The following is a 23,270-nucleotide window of genomic DNA, read 5'->3' on the forward strand; positions in this document are numbered from 1 at the left end:
CAAAGTCAGGCCAGCTCCACCTACACCGGGGCATGCTCAGTGGAGAGGGTCCCTCCGAAATAGCACTTGGTGCACATTCATTATACACCACACACTGTATCCAGCACGTGCGGTATTCAGGGACTCCTCACAGGCCGCTCTATTGGCAAGTGTCTCTGTCTGAGGAAGTCAACTGAGGCCCAGAGGACACAGCAAGGGCAGGATGAAGACAGGCTTAAACGGAGACCCTTCTGACTCAGAGGCTTCTTTAGTCACCACGTAGGGCTGCCCCTCGCCAGAAAGCCCTATGATGTGGTCATATGATGGAAGCTGAAAACACCCATGTGCATCTACCTTTGCTTACCGTTACCTGGGGGAGGGACCCTTGGACTCTACACACTGATCTCACAGCAGCCCTGGCCATGTCCTTCCCTAACAATAAAATGTTAAAATGTTTCTTTGCCACCAAAGAGACTCTCCATCTGCACAGTTGAGCAGAGACCTGGGGCAGCAAGGGAGGACACCTCATGCATGCCACACAGCTGCCTAATACCAGCCTTCACACACACTCTCCGACATCCTGCCTAAAGGAGCTGGGGAGAAAGACCCACAAACTGGCACCTTTATCTCCGCTGTTTGGGCATGAAAGGAATCAGGAAGTGAGGAAACGGTGTGGGAATTCTGGAAGCTGTGTTTTCGAGGGCAGGTGCCCACTCTCCGACAGGCTGCGGGCACATCTGCACCACATGTCTGGGTTTTGCAGAGACCTGACTACAATCTCGTGTCCCTTTTCAGCGCCCTTAAAAGATGGACAACTGTAACAGGCTGAGAATAACTAACTATGGGTATGATCGGTGGTGAGGGGAGGGTGAGCCTGATGTTCAGGACAGGAGGACTTCCTGTTACTCCGCATCAGCTCATGAAAATCACCAAGGGGCTGCCCAGAGTCGGTTCACCTGACAGCAATGTTGCGGAGGCATGATGCGTGCCTGCACTCGGCTTTAAGAGATGCCTCTGCCGTGGGACGAGCATCTCATCTGTTCTGCGGAGCTGCCTGGCTGCAGTCCCCAGGCCTCCTCCTCCTGACACAGTTTGATAGGACAACACGTGACATTACAACACCCTCCCTGGCTCCCAGACCACATACTTCCATGTATTCAGTTGAGTGCCAGCCCCAAAGGTGGACAGAAAAGAATTCAAGAACTACCTGTGCCACTTACTGTGTGCCCTTAAGCAAGTTTCTTGCCCTCTCTGTGCCTCAGGTGTCTCATCTGTAAAATGTGCTTAAAACAGACCCTATCCCATCTCCAGGGACTGCAGAGGCAATATACTGGGAGGAGGGCCGTGAAGGCATGTGGAGCAGTGCCTTCCAATGTCAGGGAACCACACAGACTGACCATCACAGTGTTTCAGCTCAGAAGATGGCAATGGTGTACGAATTCAACGAGTAAAAACTCTTCTACCTTGAAGAACCCCCGCGTTTGGATAAGCAGGGTGAATCTAATATTCCCTCCATAACACCCAGCAATGACAGACCTTGTGAAAGGAAGGCCCAGCATAAATGCAAACACATTTCTTCCACTCTGGCTATAAAAGCTGAAAATGGCTCCCAGGTGTGAGTGGACACAATAGGCCCTGCCTTCTCTGCAAGGTCACCCCGTGGGTCAAAGTCAAGCCAGCCATTTTCGGATTAAGTGCACACGCTCCTGGGGCTTCCCCAGCGGTAAGTAGATTACAGAAGCCACCTGTAGGAAGTGGGCTCAAGGGAGGGGGAGGAGGAGGAGGAGGAGGAGGAGGAGGCGGAAATGGTCCCGGTTGGAAACAGACTGTTGATACAGGCAAGGCCCAGCTCCTTTCACACGGGAGAGGGAGACTGTTGTGCAACCCAGAAGGCAGTTCTGCCTCGGGCCCAGGCCTGGGAGGGCTCTCAGCACCCGCAGCAGTGAGCACAGCCACTTCCCCGCAAGCCCGTGCACACTTCCCCAGCATCCCTATGCTCACCGGGTCACGCACTGAACGGAAAGTTTATGTGCTCATCAGAGAAAACGAGAAAGGAGAAGGGAGCCAAATGCACAACAAAAGCCATCTCTAAACAAGAGAACCTACGCTACTGAGTTCCCAAAAAAGTGACCTCCATGGTCATGTTCCTATTTCACCAGCCTCCCCTTCCTAGGCTCCCCAGACCCACAGCTGGTGTTCGCTTCACTTTCTCAGCAAATGACTTGCAGATGGGCCGCTCATCTGGCTGACTCACCACCCCCACTCACAGAGAAATAAGAAAAAAAAAAAAAAGAGAAGAAAAGACAGAAGGAAAATGACAAGTCATGACTGTGTGTAATTTGGCAGGCTTGCAGTCAGGGGTGGTGGGGCGCAGTGGAGCTCCTTTCCCAGCGAAAGGCTCCCTTTGACTCGGGGCAAGAGACAGCCTGCACGACAGCGCCCCTGGGAAGTTTCCGGGACAGAGGGCTGCTCTCCTTGCAGAGTGCATGTTTAATTTTCTATGTGGAGGTTCACTGATGGTACCCCGCCACTGCCGGGGCTGCAGTTCTAAGAACCGGGGGTCCTGCTCTGCCTTCCAACAGAAGTCGGCTGGCTCTTCATAGCGGACTATCTGCCGGCAAAGCCAAAATCAGGAATGGGGTGCATGGGCCTTCAAATGGAACCAGCCATGCCCCGTGAGTCCTCCCCCAAGTTGTCGACATGCTGGGCATCCGTCCAGCTTGCCAGGTGCTCCGTCTGATGCCTGTAACTTACACTCACTGGTGGGGGTAGACACAGGAGGTCCATGTAAGGGAAAGCCTAAGCTAAAGTGTCTGGAAAACTTCCCCCACTTACACCAAGCCCATCTTGACTGCGGGGAAGGGTGCTCCTGATAGACCTCCCCCAGCCCTTGCTTGCGTATGACATGCACCCATCCATCTCTGCAGTGAGCCTGCGGGTCCCTTGAGGGCAGAAGTCCCAGTCTGTGAGAAACGTTTGCTCACACTGGGCTCCACGTCACTGGAACCTCTGCACCACTGCACAGGGACCCCTGGTTTCCATCCGGAACCCTCCTCCGTCTCCTCCCTGTTCGTGTCTTTTGCCCACTAATGAGCAGATGACAGCCTCGTTGTGACAGAAGGCAGGGACACCAGGAGGTGAATAACCCAGTGGGTCGGGGGGCAGCTGTGGGCCCTGGGATTTGATTCCCCCATTAGGGCAGGGGACGACTGCCCACCTTTCAGACTGTCCCTCTCACATCCCCCTGGAACAAAGCAGTACTGTTCCTGACTTAGGTGAGGGCAAAGATTTATCTGATAGCGGTGACTGATAAGCGGCAGGGAGATAAGTGGTTCTAACAGCCGCTGCCTGCACCGGCTCTTCCTGCTCAGGGTGGCGGGGTGTATGCTGAGCCACTCATACCCACACGCTGAGGCAGTGACAGGTCTACGCTGACAGGGCTGTTCACTCAGTGCTCCGTGCCTCTGGGGTAACCGGGGATGGTCTGCTGGGAGACCTGTGTGCTCGCCAATACACAGCAAGTTAAGTGGAGACAAATTTGTCATAGCCAGATCTGTTCTGCTCCTGCTTAGTCACTCCCCACCGCCGCCAGCACCTTCGTCAGAAGCAAATCCCTAACCAGGATTTGGAGCCCCTCCTTCCAAATAAATGCCTTTGGCATACCTGCAACATGGGGAATTTGTCTAAGTAGTCTCCTGCCCTCCAAAAGCTAGGAGCTTCCTAACGACCCCACACATGATTCCTGGAGGGACACCCCCCCCCACCAATTGGTGTGTCAGCCCCCAGGCAGTGGTTCTGAAAGGCAGGTTCCCAGAACGGCAGCAGCACCAGGGAGCTTGTGAGCAGCTTGTGTCCAGACCTGCTGGACAGAAACAGGCTGAGGCCCGGCCATTCTGGGGCTCAGCAAGCCTGCGAGGTGATTCAGACAGGCCGCTCAGTTTGAGAATCACACAGGTGATGAGGAAGCCACCATCTTCCAGGTAAATGCCTGTGACGTTTCATCCAGAGCAAAGATTCAGTCCACACCAACAATCTCGGAGGGAACAAGGCAGCAAGTGAGCATGTCTCTGAAGACATAGAAGAAGAACCACAGCCCCCCTTTTTATACATAATGTGCTGTTTGCTGAGGAAGGCCATACCTTCCCTTTAGTGTCTGGAAATGAACAGGCTGCAGACTGCTCAAGGACCAAGGACATTCACTTCAACCCAACTTGGCACTTTTTTGTTTTTTGAGATCGAGGGAATGACAGAGAGAGAGCACATGTGATTGAGCATGAGAAGAGGAGGGGCAGAGAGAGGGAGAGAGGGTATCCCAAGCAGGCCCTGCACTGTCAGCGCAGAGCCCAACACGGGGCTCAATCTCACACACCATGAGATCATGACCTGAGCCACAATCAAGAGTCGAATGCTCAACGGACTGAGCCACCCACGTGCCCCATCAACTTGGGACTTTTAAACAAAACTTTGTTCGGCCTGCCTCAAGTGTCTCAGTCACTATGAACTCCACACTCCTGATGAGATTGCATAAAAAAGATGCCAACGGCCCAGATATGGTATCCTTTTACACCAAAACCAAAACCGACTGGTGTTCCTTCACCAGCCTGGCTGAAGGGCATTCTTAAGTAGAGGACGCACCTCTGAAGCAAAATGGGCAAAGAGCTACCTAATTCTACATTTTCTAAGACACGTGATTAAGTCCACTCTTAGCCTAATGATTTGTGCACAGTCCAGCCAATTCTTCTCCAGAAGGGCGGCTGATCCTTGACCTCCAGGAGAATGGCTACCCCCACCTCACCTCGAGCACACACACCTACAGTCCCCCATCCCCACGGGTCCAGCTATGATCGGTACCCAGAGCTTCCTCATCCGAGATTAGCACTCAACATTTCTAGATAAACTATTATTTCTGACTTCTGGTGATGAACATGGTGCATAAAAAGAAAACGTTTTAACGTCAATTCTCTATTAGGTCTGTAGATGATGACCTTCCTCTGGATGAGACACCATGGAGAAAGGTTTACGTGAAGAGAAAATGCAGCTACGAGAAGAGAAAGACAGGAAGCCCCATCGCAACCCACTAGGTGGAGGATCTCACACACACACACACACACACACCAAGGAACCCCACCCAGCTGTGTATTTCTCAATGTAATGTCACCTGTGCTATATGCCTGGTCATTAACAGCCTACCTCAAATCTCCAAAATGAACCTCTGAAGTTGAGTTCTGATTCCCTTTCTCCATGGCTTCTGGCTTCCGGGCCCCCTGGGTGATTAATTCCTCCCCTCGGCCCTGAGCGGCCATGGCCGCCAAATCCCCAGCACTACCTCCCCTCCAAGGCCTGCTCTTTAATTACACTTTAATGTGAATTGATCTTTGCTTTAATGAGCCTGTAAAGAAGATTGATCTGGCCCCTCTCTTTTCTAGAGGTTTACCAGGCAGGCACGTGGAGAGTTAAGTACTGCTATTGATTTTACTTCCCCAGAAGACACAGCTGAGCAGAGCATGAGCTCCATCCTTCAAGGCCTCGGGTCCCTCAGCTCCACCCAGGGCTCCTACCACTTAACTGGCTCTCACTGGGGTCACAGACAGGACACCAGGTTTCATTTCTGCCACGTTTTATTCTCCGGAAGTTATAATAAAGGTTAAATATACCATCTCTTTTATTTAATCAATTCTTATTTAGCTAAGAGGTCACAACAAAATATGTAACTGTGGAGATTTACATCCGCCTCTGATATTTTTATTTAAATTATTATTCTGAGTCTTCCAAATACACTTGCTAACATGAGAGAAAAATACTTTTCTCAAAAGCAAGTTAGTTTTCAGGTTAGTGACTGCCCGGGGCCTCAGAGGATGGGAGAAATCACTGCTTAAGGGGCATGGGGTTTGTTGTGAGGTGATGAGAATGTTCTGGAATTAGAAATTGGTTGGGGGGCTGGTGAAGCATTCGACTTCAGCTTAGGTCATGTTCTCACAGTTCATAGGTCCGAGCTCTGCAGCTCAGAGTCTGAAGCCTGCTTTGGATTCTCTGTCTTGCTCTCTGCCCCTTGCCTGTTCACACATACTCTCTCTCTCAAAAATAAACCAACATTTAAAAAAAATAGTACTATTACAGAGTCACAGATAATCGGGTGCAACTAATCTCCACCCAGCTCTTGAGTCTGATCTAGGCCAAAAGTGGAGGTGAGTGAATGTAAAGACAGTTAAGGGACAAGGTCTAAAACATACATCAACTGCGGGACATCGGACATCTGGCTCAGTCAGCAGAGACTCTCGGTCTCAGGGCTGGGAGTTTGAGCCCCATGTTGGGGAGAGAGGTTACTTTATTTATTTATTTATTTATTTATTTATTTATTTTTATGTATTTTTTTATTTTGAGAGAGAGAGAAACAGAGAGCAAGCGGGGAGGGGCAGAGAGGGAGACACAGAATCCAAAGCAAGCTCCAGGCTCTAAGCTGTCAGCACAGAGCCCAATGCGGGGCTCAAACCCACGGACTACGAAGTCATGACCTGAGTCGAAGTCAGATGCTCAACTGACTGAGCCACCCAGGCGCGCACACACACACACACACATACACACACACACACACACACACACACACACCCCCAACAAGTGGAAAAGAAGTTACCTGGACACAGCCCAGGGCAGAATGGGAAACATGTTACAGCTACAGGCATGGGACAGAGAGCTGCCTGCTTTAAAACTAATGGCGATTTCACAGCGGGCTTTTTACTCCTAAGACTGAAAAAAGTCCAACTGTTTCCACTGTAACCAATCTTCTCAATGATACAAGTGCAGTAACACCACAGGGAAAGCGGAAATTTTTCTTCACCAGAAATGTCATTTATGCATCAGACAAAATTACTGTTGCCGTGGGAATTGTAACATGAGTTTCCTAGACCTCAAATTAAAAAAAAACAACAACAACAACCAGAAACATAAAAATCTACCAGCAGATTTTGCCCCCTTTTAACAAAACTGTTTCCTTTTCTGAGAACTGTTTTATCAAATTAGCTCCCTCACTCCCCAACCCAATCCTATTAAAAGCTTTCCTTGAGTTTCATGCTTTTTTGTTATTAAGAACAAATGGCTTTGGCATTATCCTCAGAACATGACACAAATAAATCTGCTCTCTGACAAATACTTTAATTGCATTAGATTCCTTGAATCAGAAAGTATTAACCAATTGAAATTGTACTCAATGAGTTCAGTTCCCAAAACTCTGCAAACATTTGTTTTGAGGCCCCGATAGTAAAGCCAGATGCAAAACAAACCTTTTCCCATGATGCCCTCCCAACTGTGACCCCTGGGAAAGAGGCCCCGAAGCCGGGGGCCGCCGAGCACCGTGGTGTGGGCCAGGAGCCGGGTTACGGACATGGGCTCAGACACTGGAAACCAAGCATGGAGATGATGAGCTCGTGTCCAGAGGTGAACAAAACCCAGAGGCAAAAGTCTGTAATTAGAGGCACTGGAGCTGCAAGCCCCAAACCCAGCCTTCCAGGACGGCAGGCTCAGTCATTTCTCTTGTGACACTGCTGCCCCTGCTCCCAGTGTCCAGGCCACAGATGGACTCTGAAAGCTATAAGGGGTCCTTGTGCCATCGGTCTCAGCCCCTTCATTCAACAGACGAACAGAAGGGAGCTGTCCCAGGTCACATCATCAGTCAGATTGGGCGTACCCCTGGTGCGCCCTTTCTGAGGCACCTACCTATGAGCCTGTCCCAAGAAAGCCGTGTTGGCTTCTCTACCTCAACTGGCCCCGACCATCGGGTCCCTTCGTACGTTTTTACTATTTTTCCAGATCCTCTGCCTGCCCACAAAGGGAAGACGAAACAGAAATAAGAATCAGGGGACCAGGGACATTAAATGAGAAATTCACTGAGCTCCGTGACCCGCCATATTTTCACACACGATGTCAGGGGCTTTCCTGACAGGACAGCTTTGAATCCTGGCGAGGTCACTCTGATGGCCTCTGGGCCCCAACATTTGAGGCACAGAATGAACCTATTACGTGTTTGTTGAACGTAGGGCACTTTTTAATTCAGTGTTTCTGAAGAGCCATGGACACAGCGTCAACAGGCTCTCTTCAAAGCCTGACGGACGGGAATCACCACGTGAGCAGAGCAGGGCGTCACGGACCAGGTGGGAAGGACGCTCTCATCGCTGCCCGCCGCTCTTTTCTCCCCCGTCCCCCCTTGGTCCTCTTGAGAAAACACAGCAAGGTGTGAAGGATGGCAGCTAAGTTATCTACCCACATATCACGCTGCAAGCCTAGCTGTGCAGGCACTAACTCCAGGGAACACAGGCCCCTCAGAGAAGAGGAAGATAAAGGCCCTTCAGTTTCCGTCCGTTCAGAGAAATCACTGACCAAGTCAGATGGAGACCAGCTTCAGGCCAAAGCAGCGGCTGCCAACACTAACCGGCATTTTCCAAACTCCATCGAAACTAGGAGGGAGTCTTTATTTCTTCTCCCTGCTTTACATAGTTTAACGCTGTCTAATTGGAATAGCAGGAGCAAGGCCAACCGGCCCCACGGCTCCAGGCACTTGGGCCAAGATACAGAAATGTATTTTTAGTCAGCAGAGCAAGGCGTGATTCAAAGTGCAACAGGCCCTCGGGGCAAGCTGGGGGCCCTGCCTGTCTCCAGCACAGGCGGTTCAAAGTCACCTGGCTCCCTGCTGCACCCAGTGCGTGGGGGCAGATCAAGGGAAAGAGCGCGGGCATTTGTGTCCAGTCTCGATCCCACCTCTCGACTTTGCAATGTGCAGGAACTTGGGGGGCTTCAGTTTCCTGTTGGTGACATAAAGATGTTCTGTGTCCCCGGTTTCCTCACCAAGGGAAGAGCAAGGGGAGTGAAGGCAGTGTGTCCCACACTCGGGTGAGTGTGCAAAGGGCCAGGGATCCAGCAGGGAAGGGCTGAGACTCTGCATTTCTAACGAGCTCAGGGCAGACCCAGGAACCACACTTTGAGTAGCAAGAAGTTACAAGCGTCTTCCAGCGCTTTGTCCTATGAGTGTACAAGGGGGCATCACACCCTCAGGTACGGGTAGCTTATGGAATCGAGCAAGCAGGGAAACTTTCCAGATGCTGGACACACAGGCAAACAGGCCTCAAGATAAAGTTAGACCCTTGCCCGTCCGTCTTGAGCCAAAAGGCTTCGATCTTCATTCCACCACTTCACAGAAATAAGGACTGACTCACAGACCCTGTGGCCCTACAGGTGAGATCATGCCAAGGCCCAAGGGGCTATGTGACAAGTAGCCACAAGCCAGAAGCGGCAGCCATCATCCACCTAACCTCTGATGTCCGAGTTTTGTCTACTACACTGCACGTCTCCCCAGCCTCGGGCTCACTTTCCCCATGTGTAAAATGGGCTAAGGAAAACTTTCTGTGAATGAAGAAGATGAGATGTGGAGAGAGAGAAAGCAGTTTGTCAGGACACGGAGCTGGGGCCACAATTCTAACTCCTTGTTCTTTCAACTCTCCAAGGCCTTGAATAGGGTTAAGCAATAGACCGCATCTTGAAAGGACGGAGCATGTCCTGAACACAGGGCCTGTTGCTAGCAGAAGCCTGACACCTGACACCGTCACATGGATGACATCTTCCCACCAGGTCCCCCCTGCTCCCACACCCTTGGTGTTGCGAATGGGTACAAGCAGTGAGCAAACGAGTCATAACTCCAGCAAAATCAGAATCAAATAAAAATAGGGCTGGAACAGAAAAAGGAAATTTAGTGGGAAGACAGTGGTGCTCCTGAGGAGGCTGCCCACAGAATCTGGTGGAAAAAACTGCTGGACTAACAAGGAGTTCCTCTGGCGAGACCCCGTGGGCGGCCCTCAAGCCAGCAAGCGCCTGGAGTAGAGGGCCGGAGGGGCGAACCTCACACGCCCCGCCGCATCCTTCCTTCCTCCTCCATTCCTGTTCCTTTACAGTCTTTCTCTCTCCCAGTGTGTCGTCTAACGCCTGACCACATCAACTACTTCCGCACTTCTAGGCTGATTTCAGAGGCCTGGGGGGATTCTCTTTCTGAAAGCCGTAAAAGTGAACTGGGTCACGGTCCCAGATTCTGTGCCACAAACAGGAGTTTGCTATCTTGCAGTTCACATGGCTTCCTTTAACCGTGGTTCAGGTCCATGTTACAGTTTAACCACTAAGACCAAGAAATTTACCAATTCTATGTACCTCTGGCCCTGGATAAAACCAATCCCCCCTACCCCCAAATTCGGTGAGGGAAACCCTCCCGGTTTGAGTTCTGCAAACCACAACACACACAAGGCATTGGTCATGGGCATTAGATCTATGTGAAGAAAGGCTGTTCTCCACCAGTGAGCGCGGCGACCCAAGCTTTCCTGCCACCAAACGTCAGCAAGAGAACACCATGGCCTCAGGAGCCCAGGGTTCCCCATGTGGCACCACTTACAGAAAGAGAGAGACGACGTGAGATGAAGCAGCACCCAGGGACGGTATGGCTGTCAGCTCATTGCTATTAAGGTACCTGTGAAAACAAGAAATTCGTCATTTAAGTTGGTGTGAAATTTCATACATGCAACGTAAAAAAACAAAACAAAACAGTACTGAGTTGGCCACGGTAAGACAATATTGCAACGTTCAATCAAAGATAAACAATTTTATTTAAAAAAAATTTTATGTTTTATGTTGAGAGACAGAGACAGAGTGAGTGGGGGAGGGGTAGAGAGACAGGGAGACACGATCTGAAGCAGGCAGCAGGCTCTGAGCTGTCAGCACACAGCCCGACGGAGGCTCGAACCACGGACTGTGAGATCATGACCTGAGCCGAAGTCGACTGCTAAACCAACTAAACCACTCAGGCGCCCCAAAGATTAAACAGTTTTAAAAGGAGTTTTGGAAGGTTGAGAAGTCCCGTGAGGTCACAAAAACCAACCAGGTGTCACACCCATGGTTTAGAGATAAACACTAAGGGGAAGCTGTCTTCCAGATTCTCAGCTAGCTCAGGAATGGGCACTAACAAACAAGGAGCAGTGTGACAAGGTATGTGGTGCAGAACACAAGCACCATGCTCTTTGGGGGCTCAGTCAGCAAAGGACTTGGGAGAAAGACCATCCCTCCCCGGTTGTTTTTACGTGTCCATGACACAGAGTTCTGTGAAGTGCAGCTCTGCCCTCAGCAAATCGCGACGCCCTCCTACCCTGTGCAATAATAACAAGGAAGCTAGACTGCGGGAATCTCACCTACGTGGGACTCCAGCTTCCCTGAGCTCTGAGGAAGCCCCCAGGCATGTTTTCCAGGAATGCGTACAGACACACACTGTTGCACGAAGACATTCTGAAAATCACAGACCAGATGTGCTCTCCAAGACCCTCTCCTGCTCCAACAGTACCAATCTGTGCTTCCAGAGTTCTTATCTCTTAATGAAAGGGAAGAGGGAAAGCCCACAAACCCAAAACACAGTCTGCTGGGTCTGCCCCCGGAGGCTGTGCGATCCAGCCTCCTTCAGAGAACGTGTATTTCCAAATCTGGGAAGATCCAAAACCAGACTTGCAAAGTGAGTCCAAAACCTCTTAAGAAAGCCAGAGCACAGTGATCCCGCTTTCTGCCGGGTGACAGACTAGAAAGAAAACTGTATCTGAGATGCGAAATCAAACGGATAAGGCTGGGTTATCTTAGATTTAGTTTAAGAGTGTGTCTTACACGAACCATCTTGTTACTGTTGGAAGACGAGGGCACTGAAATGGCAGCTGCACGCTCGCAAGTATACAGCTAGCATTTGCCGGAACAGAATAGTCTGGTTGTCTGCCATCTTCTATAGACGTGAATGGGAAGGGGGGAAAAAAAAGGAAAAGGCCTTGAATCCTCCCATTTGCTTCCCGCAGTGCCAGAGCCAGTTAGGGATGAGGCTTGGCAATTACGGGCCGTGGAACACAGAATGTCTGTTTCAATAGCTTCATGACTGAAGCATCTGGCAGAGAGAGCAGATCCGTATCATGTGGCAAATCCCTTCTTTACTTAAAGGGCCCTTGTCTGTGTGTTGAAGTAGACAATTAATTACTTTAACAGCCTCTTATCTGACTGCCCCCGGAATCAGACGGTTTCCGCTTCACCTCTTCGCTCCTCCAGTGCTGCAGCAATCCGTTTCCTACCTCGGTGCAGGACTGATGAGCACTCTCCATCGCTTTTAATCTCTCTTGATACCTTTGCACGGTATCTTCTATGCACTCATTACTAGAGGAGACTCTCAGATCTTTGCAAAGCAAGAAAAACTAAGGTCCAGGCCCGCTGCCAATGAGGTAGCTTGCATAAGACCTCTTCAGTGCCCAGAGATCTGTTCTACAAGACAGGTGGTGGAGCATAATAACAATGTTGGTGGCAGCTAACCCACTGTGGGGTTCCCATGTGCCAGACATGGCCCTAAGAGCTCTGTATTAACTCACCTTTAGACCCTGAGCGCGGAGGTCCATGCACATTCTTGTTGTTCAAGTGGAGAAATGGAAATGCTGAGATGCTGAGTAATCTGATAGTGATCTGCATCAGGTGGAGGGGCCCAGGAGTGTAGCCCCCAAGTTTAGGTTCTTAACCACTCACTACCCTCTATTTCTTTACAATTACCATAGCAACTCCACATGCACAATGCAACTTCATCATTACAACTCTGATTTAAGTACCAGGTTCCCCTACTGGTCTCTCCCCTATGGCTACGTGCTCTAAGTCAGTTCCAGTTACAATCACGAGACAAAGGCCACAGGAGTAGACGGTGGCACAAGGAAGAGCTGAACCCAGGAGTGACCACAAATCAGAGGAGAGCGGCGAGTGGGAAGGCCAGCAGGACAGAAGGCTCCTACGCCCTCAGGTGGCATGGTGGTCGTGCTTCACCCTGCTTAGGAGCTGACTAGATCCTAAACCTGGGACAAACAGCAGGGACCTCTCTGCAGGAGAAGGTGCGCTTAATGCGCTCTGCCTCTGGCCAGCCCCACTACACACGACAGACCACTGCGCTCAATGTCACAGAAACAAATGAAAGAGGGAAAGAGGCATCGTATGATTTCGAATCCTGACTCAACTGCTGAAAGTGGAGTGTACAGGTGTTGTGGACCAGTGCCACAGACAAACGGGGCATTTATAGGTCTAGAGTGGCAGCTCCTAGTAAACAGATTCAGGCAGAGATCATGGGCTCTGACCTCAACAGGGCTGCACCACTTATGCAGCGGACAGCTGGAGCCCAAAGGAGAATGGCCAGGCCGTGTACCCCTCCATCATTCCTACATAAAAAGAACCACTAGCTAGATGGAAGCCCACCAGCGTCATCACTGCTGGCTTTCTCTCCGTGCGCTCTGCCCCCTGTAGACCTGACAACAGTATCCTCAGAAGGCACTGGAGACCGCACTCACTCTGAGACACAACCCACTTGCCAGACGGAAATAGAGACCGGTCAAAAATAGCATGGCCAGAGCTTGGACGGAAAGTTTAGCACAGTCTCCACGAAGAAAGAAACTGGAGGAACTTAGGACAGGGTCTGATAAAGTCTTCTGAGTATCAAGGCTTGTGCAGTTCTCTACTCTGCACACTCCCACATTTGCTCCCATCCAAAGCCCTAAAAATCCTTCTCAAATGTCTAGCTTCTTGAACTGACTTTTCCTGATAATTCAGGGACCAGGAAATACCCCACTCAGGTGCTTTCGGACCATGAATTGAGGCCCAACCCCAGAGCTGGAATAAGTGTAAAGGAGGTAAATGGGGCCACATGGACCACCCGACCCTGGGCAGAACCAAGAGGTGGGCCTTTTCCAGCTCATCCATCACAGGGTCTGCAGAGGCCTTCTGGGCTCTTTCTGAAATTTCCAGTTACTGAGCTTGCTGAAAGATGCAAAACATTAAAGAGGGCATTCATTTCAGAGTACTTTAATTACTACTATTATCTCATTCAAAAGAGGTTTCAACAAACAATGAAAACAAACCCAAGAGATGACTGTGGTTTACAGTGGTTTCTGGCCTTTGTGTATTGCCGTATTATTTATTGGATTGCTAATAGAGGCACAGAAATAGTTTCCACTGTTTCAAAAGAAGATACCAGGAATATACAGTAAAAAATGAACCTTACTTGCAATCCAGTCCCCTGGTCTGCCTCCAAGAGGATGCGCCCGCCGCCAGCAACTAGAGACGGGAGCACGTTTTTCTTTTACAGAGATGCCTGCGAACTGTACAGACTGGTCTGCACCACCCTGTTCCTGGGTCACAGATCTTGCAGACCTCCATCATTCTTCCACCAGCTGCTGAGAACCCCTCTGTTGGGAATCAATGAACTATCATTTATTTAGCCAACTCGCCATTGGCTGTTTCCAAACACAAAGAGAGCCACAATTAATAACAAAGTCGGGCAGGAGGCTGACATTTCAGTTAGCCTTGCTTCTTCAAAGGGAAAAAGTCCTGCCTAGCAGGTAGGAGGCCGGCTTTGGAGGCAGACCCACTTCATCAGGAAGTATTCTTAGGGCTTTTAGCTACCTGAGAATAAGGCACACTAAGGCAATGTCTCACTGAGTAATGTGTCAGCCCTTCAAGAGCTGATCACCCCACCTTCAAATTAGAAAGTGAGGCACACAGTTACAAGCAGTCAAGTGTCGATGATTAGGAGGGGATTTTACAGCTTGGATTTTTTTCCTTTTTTTTTAGATGTTTATTTATGTATTTATCTTGAGAGAGAGACAGCATGTGTGCTCGCTCAAGTGGGAAGGGGCAGATAGAGAGAAAGAGGGAGTGAGGGTGGGAGGGAGAGAGTGAGAAAGAATCCCAGGCAGGCTCCACACTGTCAGCACAGAGCCCGATATAGGGTTCAAACTCACAAACCGAGAGATCTGACCTGAGCCAAAAATCAAGAGTCAGATCTTAACCGAATGAGTCACCCAGGCTCCCCTACAACTCAGATTTTCAAAGCACGCATCCTGGGGTTTGTTCAACCTCAACCCTACCTTCAGCAACTGAATGGCCTTCAGCATGTTCCTCAACCTAACTGTGCCTTAGTTTCTTCTTTGAAAAAATGTAAACAGCACAAGTATCAGCTTCATAGGGTTGTAGCAGGACCCGGCTGAAATAATTAAACCTGGCGGCTTAGGATAGAGCCAGAAATAGAGTAAATGCTTAACAGGTGGTGGTAATTCACAGCCAAGTAGCAGCGCCTCAAAAAGAGAGCCCTCATCATTTCCCCCCTCCCTTCCACACACTGAGGGGAGCATGATCCTGACACGCCAGAGGGGGAGCCGTAGGTACCCCAAGGCAGGTGGCACTCGGGCTCCCTGGCCGCCCTGAGGAACACTCCAGGTCAACAGCCCTGGGGAGCACCCAGCAGCACCCCCAGTGAGCATTCTCGGGCCAGGCGGCGGTCACGTGACCCACGTGCAGGTCTTCAAGAGGCCGGTATAAATAGCCCCTCTTATTAATAGAGAAGCCTGGCTGCCCAGGCCCCCTGGCTGGAGGCCCTCCGGGTGGGTTTTCCTCAGCGTTGTGGGCAGCGAAGACCGTGTGGCTTGGCAGCAGCTGCTCGAGTGTCCTCACAGCCTCCAGGGGCCTCCAAAAGGCTCGCTTTCTCTCTCCAACCGGCCGGCGACCAACTGTGGTTCCGGGCCTCCCAACTAAAACCGCTGCTCAGCCACCGCCTGCTTGCTTTGCCAGCCTGTGGTTCCCCTCCACGGATGTTTCCAGACGCAGCTGGCTGTACAGGGGTTAGGAGGGCTGACAGCTCTCGGGAAGGCCTCAGTTAAGTTAGAAGCAATTGTGGGTCAACTAGGACTTCTTTCTTTGCTTCAACATCCTTCCCCGCCTCACAGCCCCCAACGGTCTGCCTGCACAATGGATTAGAACGCCCTCCACAAACGCCCAGATCTTTGTCAGCGACAAGCCCCACTGCTCTGGGCTCCAGGGGACTCGCTGTGTCCCATGTCAGTGTGACACCAGGGACGGCAGGTGATCACGGTGGTAAAAGGCTCAACCACCTGGCCCTTCAGGGTTTGGTTCTTAATAATGCACCAAGCCTGGGGATGCTGTGTGGTTCCAAAAGTAGAAGGGGAAGAACACAGCAGCCTCCCCGTGTGCGAGGCCCCGGACCTCACCTCCAGTCCCTAACTACGGTTCTCTCGATGATGTGTTCACATACAGCCGTGCTGAGGAAAGGGAAAAGCAGCACTGAGGTGCTAAGTAACTTGTCGACGGGCACAGACCGGCGAGGGGCAAAACCAGAACTCACACCCAGGTCTGTCTGCAGCCAAAATGTGTGTCTTTCCCACTAGTCCACACCGTATCCGAGAGACGCAGTCTCTATCTCTACGACTCCTACACGCAGAAAGGTAGTGCTGCCACACAAAGCGCGGGACAGGAGTGTGCCTGGGGGAGCGCAGGCCTGGCTTCCCATGTACTGCTGTGCAATTCTAGCCACGTCCCCACGCCCCGGTGCCTTCCACCATCTGCAAATGAGGCAGTGACAGCGAGGAGCAGAGCAGCGCTTAGGACAACAGCTAGCAAAGGTCAACCGTCCCGGGCGCATTCGCAGGACAGAGGATAGTCACACAAATGACAAAGAGCACAGGACACGAGTAGGAGCCCCATGCCTGCTCACACATGCAACAGCAGTTCTGAGGAGGGAGAAAAGGGGACTGGACAAGGAGGACAGTGCACGAGGGGCAAGAGGTCGGAGGAGTCAGAAAAACCATCTGGACCTAGAAAGAGAAGGCTGGCACAGAGAGAGTGATACCAGGAGATAACCACTGGATTTTCGGTCTTTGAAATCTTCAGGTGAACGCTGCAGGTTAAGCTAGGCGCGCAGGAATGTAGGTGCAGGTCTGGGACTCAAACGGACTGGAGTTCAACTCTCAGCTTTACCAACCTCCTAACACTGTGCAGGTTTACTTAACCTCTCTGAGCCTCTGTTTCCTCCTCCATCAAGTGGAGAAAGTGACTGTGAAGAAAGTAATTTGTGTCACACAGTTGGCATGGGGACTGAGTGAGGTAGCATTCACCCAGGGATCAGCTCGGGCACTGTTACAATGGCTGGCCTGTTGTCAGGCAAGAAAATTATTTTAAGACTCTTAACCAGCAATCCCAGTGAAGGGGACAGGTGGAAGTCTGATGCTCTCAGTTCCAGATCTGGGTGGGGTGTAAGTTCCAAAAAGCACCAAGCGGAAGGGAACAAAAAGCCGGAGGTCAAGGGATCCAAAGCAAAAGCAGAATGTCTATGTGGGGAAGGAAGAAATGTAACAAGAGAGCTGGAGAGACAAGAACATGGAAAATGTTCTCAGAAGCATCCGGCGCATGCCCAGTTGATGGCAGTCAATGATGGTGGCATCTATAACCCAATACAGCCCTCCGGGACCCAATCCCTGGCCACATCCCCCTCCTGTCATGCACACCAGGCACAATCCCTGGTCCTGTTCCTTCCTGGAATCCTGAATTTACACTTCCTCTAGCCTGCCTCGTTCACATCAGCTCAGTTGTAACCTTCCTGACCATTCGGGCTCCATTATCATCCCTCCATAATTAGAAAAGACCTTCCTATTCCCCTCTCCTATTCCCCCCTTAACACTTACCACTAGTACATCTTACTATTTCCTTGACCAGCATGTGTCTTCCCCCACCTTAACTTAAGCTCTGTGAGAGGAGAACCGGTAGGGCTGGTTCAATTTTGTCCAATTTCAATTTTGTCCAATTCTAAAAGAAAACCCCTAAGCTTTGAGACCTAATACACAGAGTAGAATATCCTAACCATGAATGTTAAAGACAGCCTAGGAGCAGGGAAGGCACTGGTTCCTTGATGAGGGGGGCGACTGTGATGGGCTCAGGTGTGTCCCCTTAAAATCCCTATGTTGAAGTCCTAGTCCTCAGCACCTCTGAATGTGACTAAATTGGGAGACGGGGCCTATAAAGAATTTGCTAAGGTAAAATGAGGTCATATGGATGGGCCCTGACCCAATATGGTTGTGTGTGCCCTTTTAAGAATAGAACATCTGGACACACACAAGAGGCACCAGGAACACACTCAAAGGAAGGAAGGGCCACATGGAGAAGCAGCAAGGCGGGGGCCGTCACAAGCCCAGGAGAGAGGCCCCCAGGAAACCAACCTGCCAGGACCTTGGTCTGGGTCTTCCAGCCTCCGCAAGTGGGAGAAAGTAACTTTCTGCTGCTGAAGCAACACCAATCTGCTATATTTAATTATGGTAAATTAGTGCAGTGACCCACCGCAGACGTCTATGCTCCCTCCACTGGCTGTTGACCTTATAGGAAAATTAGGGTCCTGGACAGAGTAGTCCCAAGGGCTCCTTCCAACTATGAAATGCTTTTATTTGGGAAGTTTAAACCTTTTTTAAAGAGACACAGAAAGCATCAACACAATTTGGAGAACGTGGACATGGGGGTAAGGGACTCACCACCTGCACCAGCTGATGAAATCAAATTTCCTTTAGATAAATCATCCAACAATAAAATCAAAGAATAATAAACAAGGACTTTAATCACTCACATATCATGACCAAAATGTGAAAAGCACTTATCTAATAATATCTATTGAAAATATCTGACAATAAAAGCACGGGGTGAATAATTTATAGAATGTCCGAGGGGAGGAGTTTTACATAAAAATTAAAGTGAGACCATATAAATATTTTAATTTACATCATGAAACATTCAAAAAAGGGTAAGTACAAAAAACAAAAAACAGTGTATGTGTATATATATATATACACATATATATACATATACAGTGTATGTGTGTATGTATGTGTATATACATACATATATATATATATATATACATATATATATATACATATATATATATACATATATATATATATATATATATATATATATATGTATATATATATAGCTTGATCCCAAAAGTCTATGTGCAGAGGTATAGATTTTTCACTTAGTGTCACAATGGTTATGTCTGGGTCCGAATACTGGGGATTTTAATTGGTCTTTACATATTGCTATGGTTTCTAAAGTTTCTGCAATGTTTATGCATGACTGATGCAGAGGTTTCTTGAAAGGCCCCGTGGAACTGAAATTCCTGATAATACTGACATCTTATTAAAAGCAGAATTCTTCCGAGTCAAGGAGGAGGAAAGAATGATGGCTGATTTAAGGGCACCATGCAAGGGGCCGGGTGGGTGCCAAGAGCTACAAAGGCAGCAGTCAGGCCTTGCTCTGGAGATGAAGGGGAAGAGCTAGTCTCTGTGGCCACTCTTCTCCTCTGTTTCCCGGGAAGCAGAAGGGGTGGGCTGGCGCCCATGCATCTGTGGAGGGGGCTGCTCTACCCCCTGGCAAACACAGGGAAGTACCAGCGAGGTGTGCCAGCACAGCTAGTCCACAAGGTTTCCCACAAGGGAGGGGACCCTCCTAGACACCCGCCACGGCCCGTGATTGCTGCTGGATTGCAGCACAAACTGCCACCGACAGCCGGCACGCCAACGTTCTTTCCAACAAGGTTAGACTGCCGATCCGGGGGAGTGAGCAGCGTGGCAATGGGAGAGGGTTTCCCAAGGTGCTCTTAGTCCCCAGCCCCCAGCCGGAGGTTTAGAAGAAAATACTCACACTTCCTGTAGATTGGGCAAGTCCTCAAAACCCGCAGGATCAATCTCAGAGAGTCTGTTGTAACTCAGGTTTCTGGTCAAGGAAGAGCATAAAAAAAATAAATTAATTAAATCCACATGTGGCATTACACCCCAATTTTGGAATCTTTCTTTTCCCACACTCGCCAGGCCCTCTCCCTTAGAACTGCTCCTACCCCATTCATTACGGTAGTAACCTTATTAATACTGCCATTTACAGATCTAGCTCCTCCTCACTTGCCACCATAAACAAGTCACTGTGAAAATCTCAAACCCATGAGGTTGGCTAAACCCAAATGGATTTCAATCAGTATCATGTCACCATTTGGCAACTTTTATTTTTGACTTTCTTATTTTTTAAATGACTTGGACATTTGTCCTTTAAAAAAATTTTTTATTGCCTTACCTCTTAAATCTTTTTTTTTTTTTAAGTTTATTTATTTACAAGAGAAAATAAGCAGGGGAAGGGTAGAGAGAGTGGAGGACAGAGGATCCAGAGTGGCTCTGTGCTGAGAGCAGATAGCCCAGTGTGGGGCTCAAACTCAAACTGTGAGATCATGGCCTGAGCTGAAGTCAGATGCTTAACCAACTGAGCCTCCTCGGCACCCCTCCACTAGGCAACTTTTTTAAAATTTGTTTTGAGAGAGAAAAGGAGAGAGGAAGAGAATCCCACGTAGGCTCCGCACCATCAGCACAGAACCAGATGCAGGGCTGGGACTCACACACTGCAAGATTCTGACCAAGATTCAGATGCTTAACCAACTGAGCCATCCAGGTGTCCCTCCATTTGGCAACTTTTAAAGAAATTCTAAGGTAAGCCAGTCCTCTACCTACATTAGAGTGTGCTGATCTAATGTCCAAGACTGAATCAGGTCTAAGACTATTCTAAATGGCATTTTAAAAATTAATATTTTACTCAAGCATCAAATATCAAGCAGTAGTAAAGAAGAGGGGCCAGGAACTGACCCTTTACTGTCTACAAATCAGTGGTTCTCAACCAGGGATGACATATGGCAATATCTGGAGACATTGTCAGTTGTCACAACTCCAGGAAAAAGGGGGGCGGGAGGCTTGCTACACACATCCGGTGCGTGGAAACCAAGGATGCCGCTAAACCTCCTATGATGGACAGGACAGCCCCTGACAGGATTATCCAGCCCTGAGTGTCCACAGTAATATTCAGGGGTTGAGAAACCCTGGTCTAAGCAAGAACTTACAGCTAAAAATCGTCAAGATGCATACTCAAAGTTGAAGGAAGTGTTTTGAAAGTGCAGACCTTACAAGACCCTAATCATAAGGCTACGCATGAACATGACATGTCTACCATCAGTAAATAAATCCGGGGAATGACCGTGACATAGGAAATTCACGGCTAGGTGAAATCAAAGGCAGTGACAACTTCACATGCAGGCAGCCTTCTGGAGCAGAAGGCATCTGCCACAACCCCTCCTCTCATCCCACAGCTATGCCCTTGGAAGCACCCAAGGAGCAAGCCAACCTGTGTTTGGTCCGCGGAGCTCTTGGATCAGCCCTCAGCCCACACCAGCCTGACCCTTCAAAAGCAGAAATCCACAGAGACACGGTTCAAATGGGACCATGGTGCACATTACGTCTGCTCCCTGCCACCAAAATACACCCCGTCCCATGTACGCCGAGCACAACAAACGTTATTCATCTCAGCTATTAATTCCATGGGCATCACTGCCAATTAGCATTACGGCGAATCAGGAGTTTCTAGTCTATCATTTACACAGCACATAAGTGACAACTGCCTTTTAAACTTACTCCAGAGACATTCCAATCAATACTAACCTAGAGCTGATAGCCGTTTCTCTGACAACTTAAGACATTCATCTAAATAAAAATCAGACTATACTTGAAATTAATTGTACATGTGTGTTCAGGGCACAGCCTGAATTAAAAGCAATTTGTCCAGAGATTATGTTACTATAAAAACTGAAGGTGGTAATTTTTTAAACCACATATTGAAGTCAAGTGTGAGCTTGTCTGTGCTTGGGGGTATTTATGATCGGGTACACAGAAATCAACAGGTTAGACTTGAAAGAGAAAATCCACACAGGGAGAGAATTCCCCTCACCCCAATCAGAGGATGACAGACTGAAATTTTCTTCTGTTTTGAGCACATTATCATAAACAAGGGGGATGGAAATACTTTTTCTGGGTCTAGAAATAACGTGAGTTTACAACGTCTACAACGTTTGTATCGTCTAAGCAGGAGGAGGCCTCAGAAATCAGAGGCAAGAGGCCTGGAATGCGAGATCATGAGGGACCGTCACCCCGCCAGGTATGCAAAGAGGGTGACACAGTGGTGCCGGTTGGCCCATCAAAAGGGGGCATTTGCTCCTGTCTCCAGACACGAGGGCAATGCAGTCCAGTCTTCTGCATTTTCAGGAGAAGCTCTACTTCTGAATTCTTAGGTGAGATCTTTTCAATTCTTTTTTTTTTTTAAATTTTTTAAATTGTTTTATTTATTTTTGAGGGAAAGGGAGACCGCTTGAGCAGATGAGGGTCAGAGAGAGGGAAAGACATAGAGCTATCTGTTAGCACAAAGCCCGACACGGGGCTCGAACCCACAAACCTCGAGATCATGACCTGAGCCGAAGCCAGACGCTCAACTGACTGAGCCACCCAGGCGCCCCAAAATCTTTTCAATTCTTAACATAAAGAAAAAAGAAAGTAATTTTTGGATGGGCCAAACATAACATATCTGCAGCCCACATCTGGACTAATGACCACAGTTTTTAACCTCACATCTGGGCCACTGACTCTTCGGGCAATTAGGTTCAAAATGAACATCTTGTTTCTGGCTTACATAGGCGGCCAGGGGTGTGACAGTCTCAGGCAATTAACTGGTAAACTATCTGGAATGGAATTACTTCCCTTATTCCCCACCCCAGGATGGTCTGTATTTTTCAGCAACTTGATATTAGAATAAAATCATTTTTAAATGTTTATTTTGAGAGAGAGACAGAGAGAGAGAGAGCAAGGGGCAGAGAGAAAGAAGGAGAGGGACACAGAGAGAGAGAATCCCAACTCATGATCCGCACTGTCAGCGCAGAACCCGATGTGGAGCTCGACCTCACAAACCGTGAGATCGTAACCCAAGCTGAGGTCAGATGCTTGACAAAGATAATTCAAAACAAAATCCTCAGAGACATTTTCTGGTTTGCCCATCTCAGCCAGATAAACCCTCAGCATGTTTTTTTTATTATTATTATTGTGGTGCAATATACAAAACACAAAACGTTATCATCTTAACCACTTTTAAGAGTGCAGCTCAGTGCCATTAGGTACAGTCACACAGCTGTGTAACCATCACCCGTCTCCAGAACCTTTTCATCTCCAACGTAAATTCAACACCCCATGCCCCTCCCCCCCCCCCAGCGCTGGCAACCTCCATTCTACTTTCTGTCTCTATGACTCGGACAATTCTGGATACATGTAAGTGGAACTGTACAGTATTTGTCCTTTTGGGTCCGCCTTACTTCACTTAGCACAATGTCCCTAAGGTTTGTCCATGCTGTAGCGTGTCAGAATTTCCTTCCTTTTTTGGCTATTATTCCATTCTGTGTGTGCCTATATACACATAGCCTGTATTTTGTTTATACATTCAACAGCTAATGGACATCTGAGTTGTTTCCACCTATTGGCTCTTGTCAAGAATTCTGTTATGAGCACTGATTTTTTTTTCCTTCCACC

At 49.0% G+C, this 23,270-nt stretch overlaps 1 protein-coding gene across 3 annotated transcripts in view; it reads right to left on the minus strand.

The window, feature by feature from the left end:
* Nucleotides 1–23,270, minus strand: part of LRIG1 (leucine rich repeats and immunoglobulin like domains 1) — a 106,908-nt gene that overhangs the window by 49,057 nt on the left and 34,581 nt on the right. For all 3 annotated transcript variants that reach the window (XM_029918869.1, XM_029918868.1, XM_029918870.1), the window contains exons 2-3: nt 19,534–19,605; nt 10,403–10,477 (exon numbers count right to left, since the gene is read on the minus strand). In XM_029918869.1, coding sequence (XP_029774729.1) covers nt 10,403–10,477; nt 19,534–19,605 — 147 coding nt within the window. The remainder of the gene's footprint in view (nt 1–10,402; nt 10,478–19,533; nt 19,606–23,270) is intronic.

This window comes from Suricata suricatta, chromosome 12 (assembly GCF_006229205.1).
Source record: "Suricata suricatta isolate VVHF042 chromosome 12, meerkat_22Aug2017_6uvM2_HiC, whole genome shotgun sequence".
Lineage (NCBI taxonomy): Eukaryota > Metazoa > Chordata > Mammalia > Carnivora > Herpestidae > Suricata > Suricata suricatta.